Raw genomic sequence first — 18,560 nt, 5'->3', positions numbered from 1 at the left:
TGAAGCCAAAACTGAGATTGTTACAGCTTTTGATGTAAGGGACTAAAGAGGTCTTAAAATGTAAGTTTTTTTCAGCAATGAAAATAATCTCTCAAGAAAACATGCATAAATGGGTCTTCAAGGTCTGACTCTCCAAGGAAGTTTGTTCTGTCTGCAGATGGCTACAAAAATTTCCAAAAACCATCCAGTCTCATCAAGGTACCTAAAGCAGGTTGTTGTCATTTTTGATCTAATGGTATATCTGTCTACATTTGGAGATTAGCTTTGCCTACTTTCACCAGTTTGCTGAAACAAACAAACAAACAGACAAACAAACAAACAAACAAACAAACAAACAAACAAAAAAACAAAAAAACAATAGATAAAAACAATGACCAGGCAAAAAAAAAAAACTGTTAAGCAATGCAGCTTGCTTCCCAAAGCCTTTTTGTTTTCATTTGCATGTTTTTGTTGTTTTTTTTGTATGAAACAAAGTGTAAAGTTTTGCAAGCCCCAATTTACATTTGTAAGAAGAAATAAGTTAGAAAAGTGAAAACATAGAATATGTTAGAGTGCCACATAAATGATAGAAAAAATTTCAGTTTTTTCAATTTCAAGGCCAGTCTGTCTGCTCTTGTTATAATTAAGCTGCTTCCTCAGAGAAACCATTGCACATCCAACAAAACACAAAACATTTTTTTATTCTGAAATTCATACAGTTTTCGTGTAATTGTAATGTACATCCATAAATGTCTGTTTTCAGGCATCAATGTATGCAGCAGACTTTTTCTTGTAGTAAATTAATCCAGAGGTCAGGAGAAGTGACCCAGTCAGCAGTCCACAAAGACCAACCGCAACCTGACCTTTTTCTTCCACAGTGAAGGAGTCACCTGAAAGTGTTTAAGTACAATGGGTTAATGTTGCCTCTATTCTGTGTAATATACACCAGATTGATAAGCTTACCCCAGACAATAGTTTGTGGTTCAGAGAGCGCTGAATGTTCAACCATGCAGCTGATTCTTTCTCCAGACGTCGGGGCGTACTCCAAATAAGAATGAGACTGGTAGTAAAATTGCCCATCAGGAATCACATCTGTGTAACTGACCCCTTCGGTGACTTCTTGTCCATTTCGTAGCCAGGTTAGTTTGATTTGTTTTGGATAAAAGTTGTAAGCACTGCACTCAAGCATGACTGGGTGTTGACCATAATTCTGTTTGATGAGTTTTAACCTAATGATGGGTGTTGCTGACAGGTTTCCTAAAAGAATATTGGTTATTATTTTATTATTATTAAATTATTTTTCATCATAGCTTGAAAATGTCACATTTTTGTATTATTTTATCTATTACTTTACAAGGCAGGCAAGTAAATGTTAACCAAAATGCACCATACTGTAAATTACCTGCACAGAAAAGTTCAACATTTTTTTTAAACTTAAAAGTCCCAATATCTTTATAACAAACAAGTTAACTCCATCCCATATCATTAATTAAAGCTAAACTAAAACCCAAATTTTTATTGTTAAAAAGAAAAGCTCTTACCTATGGTTTGGATAAAGTTTATATTGTCATAACACAAAAGTTTCTTTTCCATTTTTCTTAGAAGATGATCAAGAGGATCCTTGTTCCAGTTATATGAAGTCATGATTGAATAGTTTGTAAATCCAATCCAGTATCCCCTTGTACTGTTGTACTGCATTAAACTTTGCTTGTTAAAACTAGTTACAACAATGTATTCAATATCATTGAAGTTTGGACCCTTGAATGAACAACATCCTTTGACCTGGTAAAAATCTTCATCTGAGAAAACTGTTGAAAATTGCCAGAAATCCGTTTTAAGTTATTGTCCTAACAAAGTTTTAGATTAAACTTAAATATGAAACAAAATCAGAATAAATAAATTAAACTCACCTGGACTTTCAAGAGATAAAAAAATAGTCAATAGAAAACTATAGACGTTCATGTTTCGTTAGCAGTTTGGCACAAAAAGATGCAGACCTTTAATGGTGTGTAGAGCTTATTTGTTTCACAGTTAAGAGGAAGTAAGTGTAGTTCTTCAGCGTATTGTTATTTAAGACCAAAACCAGTTATTGATACCTCTGATTTTTTTTTTTCTATGAGCAAAGAATATTTAGAATTTATCAATTATTTTCTTGTCTTATTGGTTTCAAATCACGACTGGTATCTCATCACTTCAAGACTAAAATAGCTACTGAATGTGTAAAAGCAATCTACTCTTTTAATGCATGATTAATTTCATGATTTATATCTTAAATTAGTCATATAGTGCTTATTATCCTTTTGTTAAAATATGTGGCTACTTTGAATACGCAAATAACAATAATATACATTCCTATTTCCTGATATTGCTACAAAAACTAGTCTGTTCACTGAGCACTAAAATGAGCAAGCCCCTTATTGTTGTGTTAGTGTGCTATCACTTCGACATATCAACTTCACCTAAGACGGTAAACTTGATATGTCGAAGTGATGGCACATATATACTTATGCCATGTATAGAGGGAAGCAAATGTTGCTCCACTTCCTTTGGTTTTAACAACAGCGGTGAGATACACGTTCCTCTGTTTCTGGTTTTGAGTTATACTTCTTGTTTCATACCAGAGTTCCCTAATGCCCCTTCTTCCAAAAAAGTAAAAAAAAAAAAAAAAAACGGACAACTGGACTTTGTTTTCCAAGTTTGAAGACATTTCGCTTTTCATCCAGGAAGCTTTTTCATGATGTGAAAAAACTTAGCAAATAGACTGAATGTTTATTGTTTCATTTGTGCAGGTTTGAGCCTTTAAAAAGGTCATTTGTAATAGGGAGACCAGGCCACCGCTACACAGGCGCATGGCTCAACACAGGAGGGCCAACTCCTCAGGACAGAACTGAGCCGTTCAATTACACCTGAAGGCTAAAGGAGACTTGTTTGAGGACAACTTCAATATTCTGACGAAGACAGATGAGTTGAGCGAGGTGATGAGGAAGCCATCTTTGTCAACCTGGGAAAAATATCTCTCAACAGAGGAGGTGGTCTCAGATATAACCTTTCACCCACTGCATGTCACAAAAACCACTCTCACAAAGAAGTTTATGACCCATCAAAACCCTCTAATGGACATTAACACCTCCCAGGTGACCTCCATGGCCAATCCAGTAGGAGGGATTAAAGCCACCTTTTGTTCTCCCTAAATCTTTGTTACACTTATGGTAGAGTAATCACAATACTCCCCACCACTTGTTAGAAATGAAGAAGCCTCTAGGATGACCCCTGTCCCAATGCCGATCAATATACTTATAAGATGCATTTACATAATCAGTCAAGTGCTTATGAACTCTTTTCAGGTCTTAGTCTTTTTATCAACTTATTTTGAAACACACTGAGATTTAAAAAAGAAAGCATCAAGAGGTTAACTTTCTAAATAGACCGGTGTTGTGCCAAGTTAGTTTATATCCCCTCGCTGGGAGCCCGCATGGCACAGGAGCTGATCGAATTCACCCCGCCTCAATTCCGTAAGGGTACTACAACATACAGAAATTGTAAGTAAATATAAAACACAAATATAGATTTGAGCACTAAATATGACATGGGATAAAGTAATATTCCAATGGGGTGTGTTTGTTTTTATAGGAATATGTTTGACATCAGTTTTGAATTAGATGAGAACGTTTAGACACCATAAAAGAATTACACAATTGTTTTATGGAACATGTTTAAATGAGCAAGAAGCTGTTGGCTTTCAGCAAAAGCAGTTTATACCAGTGGCGGCTGGCCAATAGAGGACCTTCAATAAGACATAAAAAACAAAAAATTACTCAAATTATTAAATTAAAATGTTTCAAAATATACTAATATATTTTTTTGCTGTGCCAAATAAATATTAATTGTTTTAGTTTTTAGGGCACTAGTGGCTCGTTCTAAGGCTGACAGGAAAGGGAGTATGAGAGACTGGGAGAGACATGCGGCAAAGGACCACAGGTTGGGTTTGAACCCAGGTCAGCCGCTCCAAGACTGAGGCCTCTGTACATGGGTTGTGTGTGCTTACTACTGCTCCACCGAAGCACAACCACAAAATGAATTAATCCTTGATGACGAGTAAAGCTGATTTGTTCGTTGTCAGATTGGTGACGTATTTTAGCCCTGGGGCGAAAATATGCCAATAAATCTTTGGCCATTGACTTTGTTAAAAGTTGTACATGCACAGTAGCGTATAATGCAAAAGGACAGGAGTTCCTTCAGGATGCAGATCTCCTGAAGTCCACAGTCGTAGTGGGGCTGATTGACAGGTCAAGTCATGGAAGTGAAATCCCTTAGAGCAAACTAACCAAGAGAAGCTGGAGGTAAAAGCGTTTGGACTTGATCAGCCGAACATCAAAGTTATTCAGCAGTCCAAAGACATGGAGAGGGTACACTCAGTCTTTCTTCAGGACTTGGTTTAGCTGCAAGGCTTGGCTAACTGCATGCAGCAAGGCTAATGCTTTATTCTGCTTACCCTGCGTCCTTTTTCAAATGCCTGGATCTGGAAAATATTATAATATGGTGTACTTATTCAAGGTGTTTGTTAATTTGCATAGTTGCTCTTAAATAACAATTATCAGAAAATAAATAGTTTTTATACATTAAAAAATATAAAGATGAATAACAGCTTCTCCGTTATTTAACTGGTACATTTTCTTTTTTTTAGGTTTGTGACACCATATTGGACCATGCAAAACACAGATTTGCCTTCACAAAGCCTCTTTTTTTATAATGTTTTTTGTTGTTGGCATTCATATAAATATAATGATGTGATAACTTTATATTAGTTACGTGTCTATTTTGAACTTATAGCCTCCCCTGGAGTAAAGTCCACCAGTCGCCACTGGTTTACATGGTTCTTAGCGTCCTGATTTGAAACAAATGCTTTCATGTTTGTTTTTTCTTTTAAATCAAGATCACTGGATATATTCTGCTATAAACTTTGAAGTGAAGAATAAAATAACAACGCTCATCTTTCATAAAGATAACACATCTCAAGTTTCACGTTTAGTAGTTTGGAACTGAGGCAGAGTGAACTTTGTGCATGCTCCCTAGAAGGGGGTACAAATTCTGGGGATACATATTCTTTGTCCTGGTGTTGTATGAAATTTTGTTTCTCTTGTGTCGAGAGCGCATTGAAGGCAGAGAGGCTGACGTGGCGGATGACAGACATTTTGAATTGAGAATTAAAATACATTTCATAAAGATCATCAAACCAACAGTCATATTTTTTTATTATCTTGGATTTCAAAATATAAAATAATAAATGTTTCAAACATAATATAGAAAAATAATGACATTTTCAAAATTCACAGGATTTGTTTATTTTTTTCCCCCATGTTATAGGGGAAACAGATTATATCAGGTGGCTAAAATATTTGATTTCCCTCTTTTAACTCAGGCAAATAATGATCAAATATCACCAAATCCACAGAGTTTGTTGTTGATGAAGAGAGGAATAAACGCAGTTAAGGACTTGCAGGTACATTTATTTAATCCCTTATTATGGAAGGGGGTCGGATTATTTCAGTCAGCTAAAATTTGTGGTTCCCCCCTCATAACTCTAGTAAATAAGGAACAAAAACTACCACAACACAGGGTTTCTTGTTGAGGAAGTAAGGAATAAACACAGTTAAAGACTTGCAGATAAATAAATTTCTTCCCATGTTATGGAGGGGGAATTGTTATGTGTGACAGCATGTAGTATTCTAGAAATTTCTTTAAATTAGTAATCTGTCATATTTTACATTAGAATGGGATTTACCAGAAAGTCTCTACTCTCATCTTCACCCTCAGGGCTAAGCCCTTGATCTCCTAGAATCCTAGATCCACCCCTGGTTGAAATATTCTTAACAAATTTTCACGTAAATAAAAAGTTAACCTGGATGTAAGTTGTTAAAAAAACTGTAAATTTTACTATATGGAATAAGTCTTGGCAACTTTCCCTTAAACGTGTCATGATCCTAACGCTGATGCCTTTGGTGTGAGAGTTTTCTAGCATTACCAATAGTGTTCTATTTGCCTTATCCTGACCCGTTTTTGCCTTCGGACCTTGGAGGCTGCCTGTCAGTGCTCTGATCTGTTTGCCTGCCTGTCTTCGGACTCCTGTTGAATTCCTCTTGTGGACTGTACCTGGATCTGTCTTCTGACTTCACCCTGTGGATTATCCTGCCTTCCTTTGTCTATTTGGATCTGACCTCCTGCCAGTTCTGCAGCCTTCAAGGCTTCAACATCTGGAACTCTCTGGCTGTGTTCGCTATGTCTTGTCAGCCTACTGGCTGGAATCTGTCACATTCTCTTGGCACAGAATGCACTGTTAAACCAGGCTAGTGACTCACGTGTTCATAATCTTCCCCTGTCAGATTATCGTGGTCACTAACCTGTGTTTCTCTCTGGCAGAGGTTGCTGCCTTAGTTGCCCTAGCAGCTGCCACTGCAGATTTGCAGTTCTAAGAAACACTTTTTGAGTAATCCCACTGTCTGTCTTGCCTTGAATACTGGGTCCCCTGTTCTGACCTGTGACAAAACGGCTCTCTTTTCACTTTTGAACTCTATATAAAAAGTTTAAACAAAAAAAAAAATATTTGAGAACGTTTTATTCTATTATAGCCATGAAAGGAAATGAACATAACTCTTTGAACATGAAGTCAATCATAACAACTTCGATGAAATAATAAAAATAATCCTGAACGAATTAAAGGTTTCCCAGGAATGACAAAAATGAAAGTCTGTGATATGTAAATGATCTTAAAAGGAAACAATATATATTTAATTATTTCATGTATTAATCAGCAAAATCTTGACCGTCACAACACATCTTTCATTTCACAAAAAAGAAAATTCCCGCAGCAATTCCAAGAATCCCTAGAATCAAACCAGAGATACAGAAGACAGTTGGACCCATACTCCTCTCTTCTGTTTCAACATCTAAAGAGAATTAGAGTAGAAGATTAAACATGACATGTAGCACACAAGTAAAGTTAATTCAGGTTTTTATCAAACCAAATAATATAAAAAAAATCTTAATATCTCACCCCATGTCCTGGTCTCAGGTTCCTCTAGTGCCTCATGTTTTACAGTGCAGCTGTAGATGTCTCCTTGCTTTGGAACAAAGTTCAGATAGGAGAAGACATGAAATGTCCCATCAGAGTTGGATACAATTTTGAAGAAGGGGTCTTCCACTGCCACTTCTTTATTATTCTTGGTCCAACTGATGTTGAGCGCAGGAGGGTAAAATTTGTTGATGAAGCACACAAGGGTGTTCTCTTCATCTTCACACAGCTCATTTCTCAGGTAAATAATAATTTCTGGTCGGTCTAAAAATAATCAACTGACAAGTTATTTCTTACATGCTTTAATTATGATCCTGTAATATTTGGCTGAACAGTAACAACTGAAAGGACGAGCTCCACCTACCTGTAGTCCTTCTAACATCTGGGTCTACTTTCCATCGATATATATCTTTTTTACATTGAACTTGACACACTTCTGCATATTTGTAAGCCCATTCATATTCAACAGCTGTTGCTAGTTTGCTGTCCCAAACCAAAATGTTATTTTTAAAATCTGCATAACACACTTCATCGTCATTCAATGTCACAGTGAGGAAGATGCCACTCGAGTCAAAGCATCCATAGGTAAAACAAAGTTGGTGACCTCCTAAAAAAGAGTTTAACAGTATAAATGAACAATAAGAGGAAAATAAATCAATCAACTCTATGTAGGTTGAATACCTGCTGCACAGGTGAAATGGCCTTGAAGGAAAAATAAAGATACTAAGTACAGATCCACTGAATTGTCCGTCCTACCATTCCTATTGTCTTTGTTCTAAATATTCAATCAACACACATATCGATTATATATACCATTTAATGACAGTAAATCGCTGTAATTATTACTAACTACCTTTAATGCAATTAGTCAATTTGCTAGTTAGAGATGAAGACCTTTTTACAAGTGTCTAAAGAGCCACAGGTTGCAGACCTCTGCTATGGGCTTTAGTTTTTGTTTTACAGCACTGTTTGAAAGTCTTACTGTACTAAAGGTTTAATTGCTGCCCTGTAGCTTTTCTTTCTTTCCCAAATATAATTTGTTTTTAATATTTGTACCTCTCTGCTTCATTGTTCTATCTTATTTTCTCCAGTGTCTTCAGTTTCATTTTTAAAGGAGTGTTTCATTAAACTCATTCAGAAAAGCTAATGTTATTATAATTTTAATAAAGCAGTGCCAATTTTGTGTTGTGACAAGAAATTAAAATGATTCTAGTGACACTTTAGTAAAATACTTCTCTACCATTTTAGTTTACGTCTGTAGATTTCAGTCATAGTTTTAGTGTCAACTAGAGCTGCTTTAATTCAGATTTATTTAGATTTTAGTCAAAAATATTTCTTTGGCTAAAAGAAAAGTAAAAATTACAATCCAATAAATTGTTTTATTCAATTATTTCCCCACATTTACTCTTTAAGTAAGATCACAGTGAGATTTGCACTTTTAAACAGGTGAAAAGTAAGTACAAAAAACGTATTTAAAGTAGTAAGCAATAATTGATGACCTTGTCTTTATTTGACCAAGGCCAAAATTAAACATTTTTGTATTATTTTAATTATTATATTATTATATTATAGTCAGTGTTATCCAAAACACATCCTAAATTATCTACGCATAAATCAAAGCAAAAGTAGATTATTCTTTTTTATATCTTAAAATACTCAATATCTTTATAATAGATAAGTTCACAGTCTTCATTCCATAATGTTACATCAATCTAAACTAAAACCCAATATTATATTGTTCAAAAGTAAAGCTCTTATTTATGGTTTGGATAAAGGGTATATTGCCATAACAAAGATGTTTCTTTTCCATTATTCTTTGAAGATGATCAACAGGATCCTTGTTCCAGTCATGATTGAAGATTTATGAATCTAGTCCAGCTTCCTCTTTCACTGTATTTACTTTGTTTAAAACTAGCTACAATCATGTATTCAACATTCTTAAAGTTTGGACACTGAAAGAACAAAATGTTTTGACCTGTTAAAAAATCTTTATCTGAGAAAACTCTTTAAAATTGACAGAAATCAGTGTGTTTTAAATTACTGTCCTAACAATAATTTTAGATGAAATTAAGATAGAACAGAAAAAACAAAAGAAAAAGCTAAACTTACCTGGACTTTCAAAAGATAAAAAGAGAGTCAATAGAAAACTATAGACGTTCATGTTTTGTTTGCAGTTTGGGACAAAAAGATGCAGATCTTTACTGGTGTGCAGAGCTTTTTTGCTTCACAAAAAAGAGGAAGTGGGTGTAGTTTTGCGGCATAAAAATAAAATGAATAAATGCTTCCATATTGATTATTTAAGACAATTACCTTATTAGATTTTCTTTTTTTCAGCAAATAATATTTATATTTTTAAGTAATGTAAAACTAGCATTTAATTAAAATTCATTTTATATTCTTTTGGATTTGATTTCAGTCCATTTCAGAATCAGAATCAGAATTTCAGAAACCTATCAGAGACTTTATCACTACCTTGCAGGAAATTCTTTCCTTGCGGTGCAAATATTTAAGAGAAAATTGTTAGTAAAAATAAGTATATACAATCAACAGTATTTAGAATTTACATTGCAGCTCAGCACTGAATTACAATCATTGCACGTGACCATGTTATTACACATAGTGAGTAATTAATTTGTAAAAGATATGCTTGTTTTAAAAGTTGTAAAATTGCCCTTGTTTAAGGTTTTGTAGTCTGGTTAGTTTTGTCTGTTTTTCCCATATTTGACTTATTTCCTATTTTAAAACCTGCAAAGGCCTAGTCAAGTATTATGACTATAAACAAACAAAAAAGTATGTATTTATCTTAAAAAAAAACTATATATTTCAGCAATCAGCAGACTTCAGCAATCAGCAGAGATAAATATAGTTATGTGCCATCTGTTAACAGTTTATCTGAGCAAACGCGGGCTGCTCAGTGGCGCAGTGGGTAGCACTGCCCCCCATTTTCTCCCTGAGCATGCATACGTTCTCTCCGGGTGTTCCGGCTTCCTCCCACAGTCCAAAAACATGACTGCTAAGTTAATTGATTCCTCTAAATTCTCCTTAGGTGTGAGTGTGTGACTTTCTTGCGAGCATACCGCATGATCTCCAACTGTTAGGGGATTGTCCACCCAGTGTGTGAAGTCAGGATTCGGTGGATAGTGCGGAGGAACTACTTCTTGTGATCAACGGGCTGAAAGGCGATTGCCAGCAATGTGTCGTGGAGCGCATAGGGCGTGACAGGACACGTAGGACGTCACGGCTATTCACTGCATCCATCTCGTCTCCAGTCGTCTTCACCTGTCTTGCCACTGGATCTAGATGGTTGCGCAACTCTTCCTCACTTTAATCAAAGTCATAGTGCAAGTCATCTATCATCCTTCCATCCCATACCCTTTGACCCCAACTTCCCCAACCATAGGATGAATATATGGTCCTCGTCGTATCAACGGATGAACACATCTGAGCAAACTAGGAACTTTAACAATAGTGAATATAGTACGTATAAATTAACATAGCTGTAAGGGCTAAGCCGACGCTTAAAGCCACTGGAGTGTTTTTAAACCGGAATCTTATAGTTGACACGCTTTGACGGGGTGAGATTTTGAAAAGGAAATGTCCAGACGCTGTTCTTGCTGTTTAAAGGCTGATTTATACAGTGGGGGAAATAAGTATTTGACCCCTTGCTGATTTTGCAGGTTTGCCCACTTACAAAGAATGCAACAATCTATAATTTCAATCATATGTACATTCTAACAGTGAGAGACAGAATCCCAAAGAAAATTCCAGAAATTCACATCATATGAATTTATAAAAATTGATAACCATCAGATGAGGAAAAACAAGTATTTGACCCCCTACCAAACAGCAAGTATTCTGGCTCCTACAAGCCAGTTACTTTTTCTTTAAGACACAGCCCCAATCTCAACCAATTATCTACATCAAATACTCCTGCCTCACCTCATTACCTGTATAAAAGACACCTGTCAACACCCAAACAACCAGCATCCAATATCACCACCATGGGCAAGACCAAAGAGCTTTCTACGGACATCAGGGACAAGATTGTTGATCTGCACAAGGCTGGGATAGGCTACAAGAGAATCGGAGAGCAACTTGGAGAGAAAAGATCAACTTTCAGTGCAGTTATCAGGAAATGAAAGAAGCACCACACCACCCCCAACCTCCCTCGGCCTGGGCCTCCACACAAGATCTCGCTTCGTGGGGTGTCCCTGATCATGCGTACGGTGAGGAATCATCCCAAAACCACAAGGGGGGAACTGATGAATCAACTGAAGGCAGCATGGTGCACAGTTACAAAAGAAATGGTTGGTAAATACTTGTTTTTCCTCATCTGATGGTTATCAATTTTAATAAATTCATATGATGTGATTTTCTGGAATTTTATTTGGGTTTCTGTCTTTCACTGTTAGAATGTACATATGATTAAAATTATAGATCGTTGCATTCTATGTAAGTGGGCCAACCTGCAAAATCAGCAAGGGGTCAAAGACTTATTTCCCCCACTGTAACTTCCCTTCTTTTATAGAGCTTGTACATAATGGCTTCTACAATAGCATTGCAATAACTGGTATCATTCTGATCAAAGGGCTGGTTAAACTCCAGCAGCAGTGTGTAGCAATGAGTAGCATGTAATGACGCACTAACGCACTAACTGAAATATTTCAGGTCTTTTGTTGTCTTAATGAGGATGATTTTCACATACAGCTCATGAAAACCCAAAATTCCTATCTCACAAAATTAGTCTATTTCATCGGACCAATAAAAAAAAAAGTGTTCTTAATACAAAAACAGTCAACCTTCAAATACAGTACAGTTATGCACTCAATACTTGGTCAGGAATCCTTTTGCTGAAACGACTGCTTCAGTGCGGCGTGGCATGGATGCAATCAGCCTGTGGCACTGCTGAGGTGTTATGGAGGCCCAGGATGCTTCGATAGCATACATGATACACTCATTCCGAGTGTTTGGTCTTGCGTCTCTCAACTTTCTCTTCAAAATATCCCACAGATTCTCTATGGGGTTCAGGTCAGGAGAGTTGGCAGGCCAATTGAGCACAGTGATACCATGGTCAATAAACCATTTACCAGTGGTTTTGACACTGTGAGCAGGTGCCAGGTCATGCTGAAAAATGAAATCTTCATCTCCATAAAGCTTTTCAGCACATGGAAGCATGAAGTGCTCCAAAATCTCCTGATAGCTAGCTGCATTGACCCTGCCCTTGATAAAACACGGTGGACCAACACCAGCAGCTGACATGACACCCCAGTCCATCACTGACTGTGGGTACTTGACACTGGACTTTTGGCATTTTGGCATTTCTGCCTCTCCAGTCTTCCTCCAGACTCTTGCACTTTGATTTCCAAATGACATGCAAAACTGAGCAACAGTCCAGTGCTGCTTCTCTGCAGCCCAGGTCAGGTGCTGCCGCAGTTTTTCTGGTTCAAAAGTGGCTTGACCTGGGGAATGCGGCACCTGTAGCCCATTTCCTGCACACGCCTGGGCACGGTGGCTCTGGATGTTTCTACTCCAGACTCAGTCCACTGCTTCCGCAGGTCCCCTAAGGTCTGGAATTGGCCCTTCACCACAATCTTCCTCAGGGTCCGGTCACCTCTTCTCGTTGTGCAGCATTTTCTGCCACACTTTTTCCTTCCCAGACTTCCCACTGAGGTGCCTTGATACAGCACTCTGGAAACAGCCTATTCATTCAGAAATATCTTTCTGTGTCATACCCTCTTGCTTGAGGGTGTCAATGATGGCCTTCTGGACAGCAGTCAGGTCGGCAGTCTTACCCATGATTGGGGTTTTGAGTGATGAACCAGGCTGGGAGTTTTAAAGAGCTCAGGAATCTTTTGCAGGTGTTTAGAGTTAATGTGTTGGTTCGGATGATTAGGTGCATAGCTCGTTTAGAGACCTTTTCATGATATGCTAATTTTGTGAGATAGGAATTTTGGGTTTTCATGAGCTGTATGCCAAAATCATTATTATTATGTCAATGTCATTATTATATTGTATTATATTGTCATTATTAAGACAATAAAAGACCTGAAATACTTCAGTTAGTGTGCAATGAATCTAAAATATATGAAAGTTCAAGTTTTATCATTACATTATGGAAAATCGTGAACTTTATCACAATATGCTAACATTTTGAGAAGAACCTGTACTTTGCATTCTGGCTTCTCTAAAAGAGATAATATATGTGTATGGCTGTTCCGTGTTTACTAACTTACATGTGCATTATTGTTGCGCTGGGCCAATGGTCTTTCTTTGTTAAATGCACAATATATGCTAGAACAAAAGCAAAACAAAAATGGAATAAAATAATCCAACACTGTGTGGTAACTTAATAGAAAGAACTTTTTATGCCACCAGAGTCAGTTACTGGTGTAATAATTGCGAAGGTCATAGCTTGTGACTAGATGCTTGTAGTATGGAACTTTTATCGGCTGTTTTGGAAATTTTTAAACTCTACTTGATTTCTGCATGGCACTATAAGGATATGCAAAATAGACACGAGCTGAACAAATAAACCAGATGGTCCAATCAAACAGTTTTAATGCTTAAGCTATTTAATGGTGTCCTGCATTTTTTATTTCTGAGTTAAAAATGGTTTAAATCCACTGAATATTAAGATGAGAATAACAATTTGCAGAGTAAGATCTCCCTCATAAACTACAGACTTCAAAACCAATATGGTTACTGCATGTTTATAAGGTAGCAATCTACTCTTTACTTGCATGATTACTTTCATACCGTAAATTCTCTAATATTGGCCTGTATTCCAATAGCGGCCGGGTCTCTAATAATGGCCGGTCTCGCTGTCAGAGGAGGTAAATAATGGCCGGTCTCTAATACAGGCCGGGGCTATAAACGTTTTTTCTGGGCAAACCTCAACATTATACTTGTGGTAGTAAGTAACATACAAGTACCACAGCCCTGCGCAGCTGAACGACAAGCCCTGCTGCTGCCCGTCTGCGCGAGGAAGAGAACAGACACGCAGCAGAACAGGAGGAGCAGCGCGAGTGATGAGGAGAATAAAGGGAGAGATGAAGAGGAGGAGGAAACTGAGGAGGAGAATTAAACAGAATTGGAGGATTTTTATATTTTTTTTTTACTTAAAACCAAGCGAGACATGGTAACTGTACTTTTTCAATAAATGAACCTAGTGTTTTATAGGTTCAAATAGACACAAAATCTCATTTTTATTCATTCCACTGGTAGTCTGCTTTGCTCAAATAGCAATAGAGGCCTGTCTCTAATTCTGGCCTCTATCCAATAAAGGCCTGGACCGCGATGCACTTGAGTGAAATAAAGGCCCGGGCCTATATTAGAGAATTTACGGTAAATTGTTTCTTAAATCAGTCATATAGTGCTTATTATCCCTTTTCTTGAAATATGTTGCTACTTTGAATGCGCAAATTGCAGTGATATACATTCCTATCGGCTGGTATTACTACAAAAACTTGTCTGTTCAGTGAGCACTAAAATGAGCAAGCCCCTTATTGTTCAAAGTCCTAGGTGAAATATACCTTTATTCTCATGACATGTATAGAGAGAAACAAACAATGCTCCACTTCCTTTGGTTTTACCGCCAGTGGTGAGATACATGTTCCTCTGTCTGAAGTTAAAATTCTTGTTTCACACCTGAGTTCCTTTATGCCACTTCTACTCTAATAATCTTCTTGCTTCTTCTATGTTGTCCCTTCTTTGTAATTGACAGTCAGGTCCTTTATTTGACCATAACTTTATCCTATCCTCCCAAAATATGTGAAAGCTAAAGCCTTACTAGTATGTCAAAAAAAGCAGTAGTAAATCTCACAATGATAAAGAAGTAAAGAAATTAGAAAGTGCAAACATTGCATACATTTGTAAAATGTATGTAAAATCTTCAAGATGCTTCGATCAATCAAAATTCTTATTGGGTGGCTAAACAGAAACGTTTATTTACAGTTGGATGTTTTGTATTCATGCTGATTCAATTCGGAGTTTAAATGTTCCAAACACATTTTTGCACTTAATTAAAACATTAACATGGCTGCGAACTGTCAGTTTACTCTATAAGGATTAAGTCCTATCAACATTTTCTTGAAAGGCTCTTTTTATTTTATGAACTCCATTTCAAAAGTACAAAAGAAAATTTGAAGGCTTGATAAACATTTGTCGTTTATTATAGCCATGAAAGAAAATTGACATCATTCTTTGAACACGAAGTCAACCATAATATGTTCCAGAAAAATATAAAAAGATGAATTCCAGATTAATTAAAGGTTTGCAAAGCATGACAAAAAAGGAAAGTTTGTGATATGTAAACAATTAAAGTAGAAAACATCTCTATTTAATTATTTATATATGTATTATATATTGATTAGTGTTGCACCGATACCGATACCAGAATCGGACGGGGCCCCGATACTGCCCTAAAATGGTGGTATCGGTATCGGTGAGTACCAACAAATAGGGCACCGATACCATTTTGAGAGCCATAAGTTTATTCAACTATTGTCACCCACTCCTGGTAGGCAATAAAAAGTTCTACTGGATTCACTTTGTATTAGATTTTTTCCTGCTTCACAAAGGTAGGCAGCAGCTTGACAAAGCCATGATGGCAATTATTTTACATTATTATGGTATCGGTATCGGCCGATACTGCACAGCCAGGTATCGGATATCGGTATCGGGGCCAAAAAATGGCATCGGCGCAACACTAATATTGATTAATCAGCAAAATCTTGGGCGTCCTTTCACAAAAAGGAGAGTTCCCCCAGCAATTCCAAGAACCCCTAGAATCAAACCAGAGATACAGAAGACAGTTGGACCTATACTCCTCTCTTCCGTTTCAACATCTAAAGAGAATGAGAGTGCAGAGAAAACATGACATGTAGCAAACAAACAAGTAAAGTTAATTCAGGTTTTGATCAATTATGTTTACTGAGTCAAAGAATATAAAAAATGATTTTAATGTCTCACCCCAGGTCCTGGTCTCAGGTTCCTCTAGTGCCTCATGTTTTACAGTGCAGCTGTAGATGTCTCCTTGCTTTGGAACAAAGTTCAGATAGGAGAAGACATGAAATGTCCCATCAGAGTTGGATACAATTTTGAAGAAGGGGTTTTCCACTGCCACTTCTTTATTGTTCTTGGTCCAACTGATGTTGAGCGCAGGAGGGTAAAATTTGTTGATGAAACACACAAGGGTGTTCTCTTCATCTTCAATGAGCTCATCTCTCGGGTAAACAATCATTTCTGGTTGGTCTAAAAATAATCAACTGACAAGTTATTTCTTTCATGCTTTAATTATGATCCTGTAATATTTGGCTGAATAGTAACAACTGAAAGGACGAGCTTCACCTACCTGTAGTCCTTCTTACATCTGGGTCTACTTTCCATCGATATATATCTTTTTCACATTGAACTTGACACACTTCTGCATATTTGTAAGCCCATTCATATTCAACAGCTGTTGCTAGTTTGCTGTTCAAAACCCCAATATTGTTTTTAAAATCTGCATAACCCAACTCATCATCATCCAATGTCACAGTGAGGAAGGTGCCACTTGAGTCAAAACACCCAAAGGTTACACAAAGTTGGTGACCTCCTAAAAAAGAGTTTAACAGTAGAAATGTGCAAATAAGAGGTAAATAAATCAAACATCTCTGTGTCGGTTACTTACCTGATGCATGGGTGGAACAGCATTGAAGAAAAAATAAAGATACAAAGTACAGATTTTTCAATCTCCACTGAATTTGCTGTCCTGCCATTCTTATTGTCTCTGTTCTAGATATTCAGTAAAAGTGTGATTAGACCAGACGGACTCAGTTGTGCTGGGATTTCCTCAGTGCAAACTAAAAACTGTTGACAAGTGAGGAAGCTGGGTTGATAAAAATCCTGTTGAACAACTTTAAAATGTCCCCAGTGATTTTCACAGACTGCAGAGTAAAGCTGTTTGAAATTTGGTCAATTCAAACATCAATACTACTCTATTTTTCAAACAAAATGTGTTATTGTTAAAAATTCTATTCAGTTTCTGATTTTTTTCTAAATCAGTTCTCTTTTTATTTAGATTGCGATTCAGTTCATTGAGTTAAGCTGGTTTTTTTTTCTCTCAAGGTTTAGTTTTAGGTTTTAATTTTTTTCTTCAGCCCTATTTTCTTTCATTTCTTCAGTCTAACTTTACAAGAGTTTTCTATAAAACTCAATAAATGAAGCCAGACTTAGATGCATAACTTTATTTAACTTAGACACAGCATCTGCCCATGGTTTTAGCATTAACCAGAATTACTAGGTTTTACCAAACTAGACAGCTCACTCAGTTAATATTACAAATGCAAAACATTTTTAACTAATCAATGTCTGTACTTTTCCACTGAGAAACCATGGCGATACTGGTATTACTGTAAAGAGAAAATCTCAACCCTAATTACCTTTGAAAAAAACAGCTGTAATAAATGATGAAACACATCGAAATCTCTCATAAAATCAGGCTGAAAGAAGTGTGCGGTCATCTACTGGTATGACTTCTGAGAGAAATAACAGCAACTAACCGTTGCTACAGAGCAACTGTCTTTGCATTAAGCAATGAACAGTACAGAGCCAAATTATTCATAGGTGTATGCATACCTCGCAAATAAAGTAGATTCTGTTGTATTTTGCTGTAAACACATGCCCAAATCGATGTGGGGCATGATGTGATTGGCAAATAAAAACAACTTATTAATAGAAACATGTAAACTCTTAGTTAAATATATTTAAGTTAACATCTCTCATCTAGGCAAGTGAAATTCATATAACTACTAAACTATATTGATATTATTCTCAGCTGATATGATGATTCTTAGCAAATGACAACACTAACTTTTAAATTATCACATTGACTAAGGCAATAATTAACTCACACTATCAGAATGCTTGATTAGTGATGCTGATCCAAGTTAAATTGATAATAACGTCATAAGAAATACAACCTAATTTAAGTATTGTTTGGCATGAGATGTTTCTGGTGATCGCACAAAATGCTCATAGGGTTTTGTTAGGCTTATTATAAGGTTCCTTTTTAAAAATACTTGCTTTCAACAAGGAATAGAACATATATGACATCAATGGGTTTCTTGCACTGCTGTAATCAATCAGACATTATAATCTTCAGTAATATTAAATGTTAAGTATTGTTCAACATCGTTAATGTGTAGATGATTATATAAACATCATGTTCTGACCTGGTAAATATTGTTTAGAAAATGTTTTGGAAAAGGTGAGATATAAAGGTTAGAGACAGAGCTAGAAAAACCCAGCCACGTGCTTTAATGGAAAATGGGGGAAGTTTACCTTTACAAAACAATAAAAAAAAAAAAAAAAAAAAAAAAAAAAAAGTTGATTATTCAGAATTTAGGCAATGAATGAGAAAAGCTTCTAGGGAGTGTGGTATGGATGACAGCTGAGTGGATGTATATGCAAGTGTAGTTTCTAACAAAAGTGCACCCCTAACATGTTTCTGCATACCACAACAGATATAAGA

The 18,560-nt window shown here is 36.4% G+C and overlaps 3 protein-coding genes across 4 annotated transcripts; all 3 read right to left on the bottom strand.

Moving 5' to 3' along the window:
• Positions 1-706: 706 nt before the first annotated feature.
• Positions 707-1,994, bottom strand: LOC107097590 (rano class II histocompatibility antigen, A beta chain-like). Of its 2 annotated transcripts, XM_015394790.1 has the most exons (4): positions 1,890-1,941; positions 1,521-1,787; positions 943-1,236; positions 707-869 (listed from the first exon to the last, which is right to left on the bottom strand). In XM_015394790.1, exons 1-4 carry the CDS (start codon positions 1,939-1,941, stop codon positions 739-741), a joined length of 744 nt encoding a protein of 247 aa, XP_015250276.1. In that variant the 3' UTR covers positions 707-738. The 2 variants fall into 2 exon arrangements, with proteins under 2 accessions (XP_015250276.1, XP_015250277.1); XM_015394791.1 differs by lacking the exon at positions 1,521-1,787 and having other exon boundaries at positions 1,890-1,994.
• A 3,438-nt stretch (positions 1,995-5,432) lies between these two features.
• On the bottom strand, positions 5,433-9,236 carry LOC107097591 (H-2 class II histocompatibility antigen, A-U alpha chain-like). Its single transcript, XM_015394792.1, has 5 exons — positions 9,158-9,236; positions 7,730-7,750; positions 7,413-7,655; positions 7,031-7,312; positions 5,433-6,923 (listed from the first exon to the last, which is right to left on the bottom strand). The coding sequence occupies exons 1-5, from the start codon at positions 9,207-9,209 to the stop codon at positions 6,817-6,819; spliced, it is 705 nt and encodes a 234-aa protein (XP_015250278.1). The 5' UTR covers positions 9,210-9,236; the 3' UTR covers positions 5,433-6,816.
• A 6,408-nt stretch (positions 9,237-15,644) lies between these two features.
• On the bottom strand, positions 15,645-16,859 carry LOC107097599 (H-2 class II histocompatibility antigen, A-U alpha chain-like). The gene is made up of 4 exons (XM_015394802.1): positions 16,719-16,859; positions 16,401-16,643; positions 16,019-16,300; positions 15,645-15,894 (listed from the first exon to the last, which is right to left on the bottom strand). Exons 1-4 carry the CDS (start codon positions 16,804-16,806, stop codon positions 15,770-15,772), a joined length of 738 nt encoding a protein of 245 aa, XP_015250288.1. The 5' UTR covers positions 16,807-16,859; the 3' UTR covers positions 15,645-15,769.
• Positions 16,860-18,560: the final 1,701 nt, after the last annotated feature.

The sequence above is a fragment of the Cyprinodon variegatus genome, unplaced genomic scaffold (genome assembly GCF_000732505.1).
Source record: "Cyprinodon variegatus isolate N-32 unplaced genomic scaffold, C_variegatus-1.0 Scaffold709, whole genome shotgun sequence".
NCBI classification, from domain to species: domain Eukaryota; kingdom Metazoa; phylum Chordata; class Actinopteri; order Cyprinodontiformes; family Cyprinodontidae; genus Cyprinodon; species Cyprinodon variegatus.
This window is presented reverse-complemented; position numbering and strand designations above follow the sequence as displayed.

What these genes read in the sequence shown, in the direction of transcription:
- LOC107097591 (XM_015394792.1), bottom strand. Translation starts at nt 9,209, where the DNA reads ATGAACGTCTATAGTTTTCTATTGACTCTCTTTTTATCTTTTGAAAGT. An exon ending in CCATTTCACCTGTGCAGCAG is followed by an intron (nt 7,656 to 7,729) that starts GTATTCAACCTA and finishes ACTCTTTTTTAG; the next exon opens with GAGGTCACCAACTTTGTTTT. An exon ending in ACCTGAGACCAGGACATGGG is followed by an intron (nt 6,924 to 7,030) that starts GTGAGATATTAA and finishes AATTCTCTTTAG; the next exon opens with ATGTTGAAACAGAAGAGAGG.
- LOC107097590 (XM_015394790.1), bottom strand. Translation starts at nt 1,941, where the DNA reads ATGAACGTCTATAGTTTTCTATTGACTATTTTTTTATCTCTTGAAAGT. An exon ending in AAACTTTATCCAAACCATAG is followed by an intron (nt 1,237 to 1,520) that starts GTAAGAGCTTTT and finishes ATATTCTTTTAG; the next exon opens with GAAACCTGTCAGCAACACCC. An exon ending in ACCACAAACTATTGTCTGGG is followed by an intron (nt 870 to 942) that starts GTAAGCTTATCA and finishes AAACACTTTCAG; the next exon opens with GTGACTCCTTCACTGTGGAA.
- LOC107097599 (XM_015394802.1), bottom strand. Translation starts at nt 16,806, where the DNA reads ATGGCAGGACAGCAAATTCAGTGGAGATTGAAAAATCTGTACTTTGTA. An exon ending in AGATGTAAGAAGGACTACAG is followed by an intron (nt 16,301 to 16,400) that starts GTAGGTGAAGCT and finishes GATTATTTTTAG; the next exon opens with ACCAACCAGAAATGATTGTT. An exon ending in ACCTGAGACCAGGACCTGGG is followed by an intron (nt 15,895 to 16,018) that starts GTGAGACATTAA and finishes CATTCTCTTTAG; the next exon opens with ATGTTGAAACGGAAGAGAGG.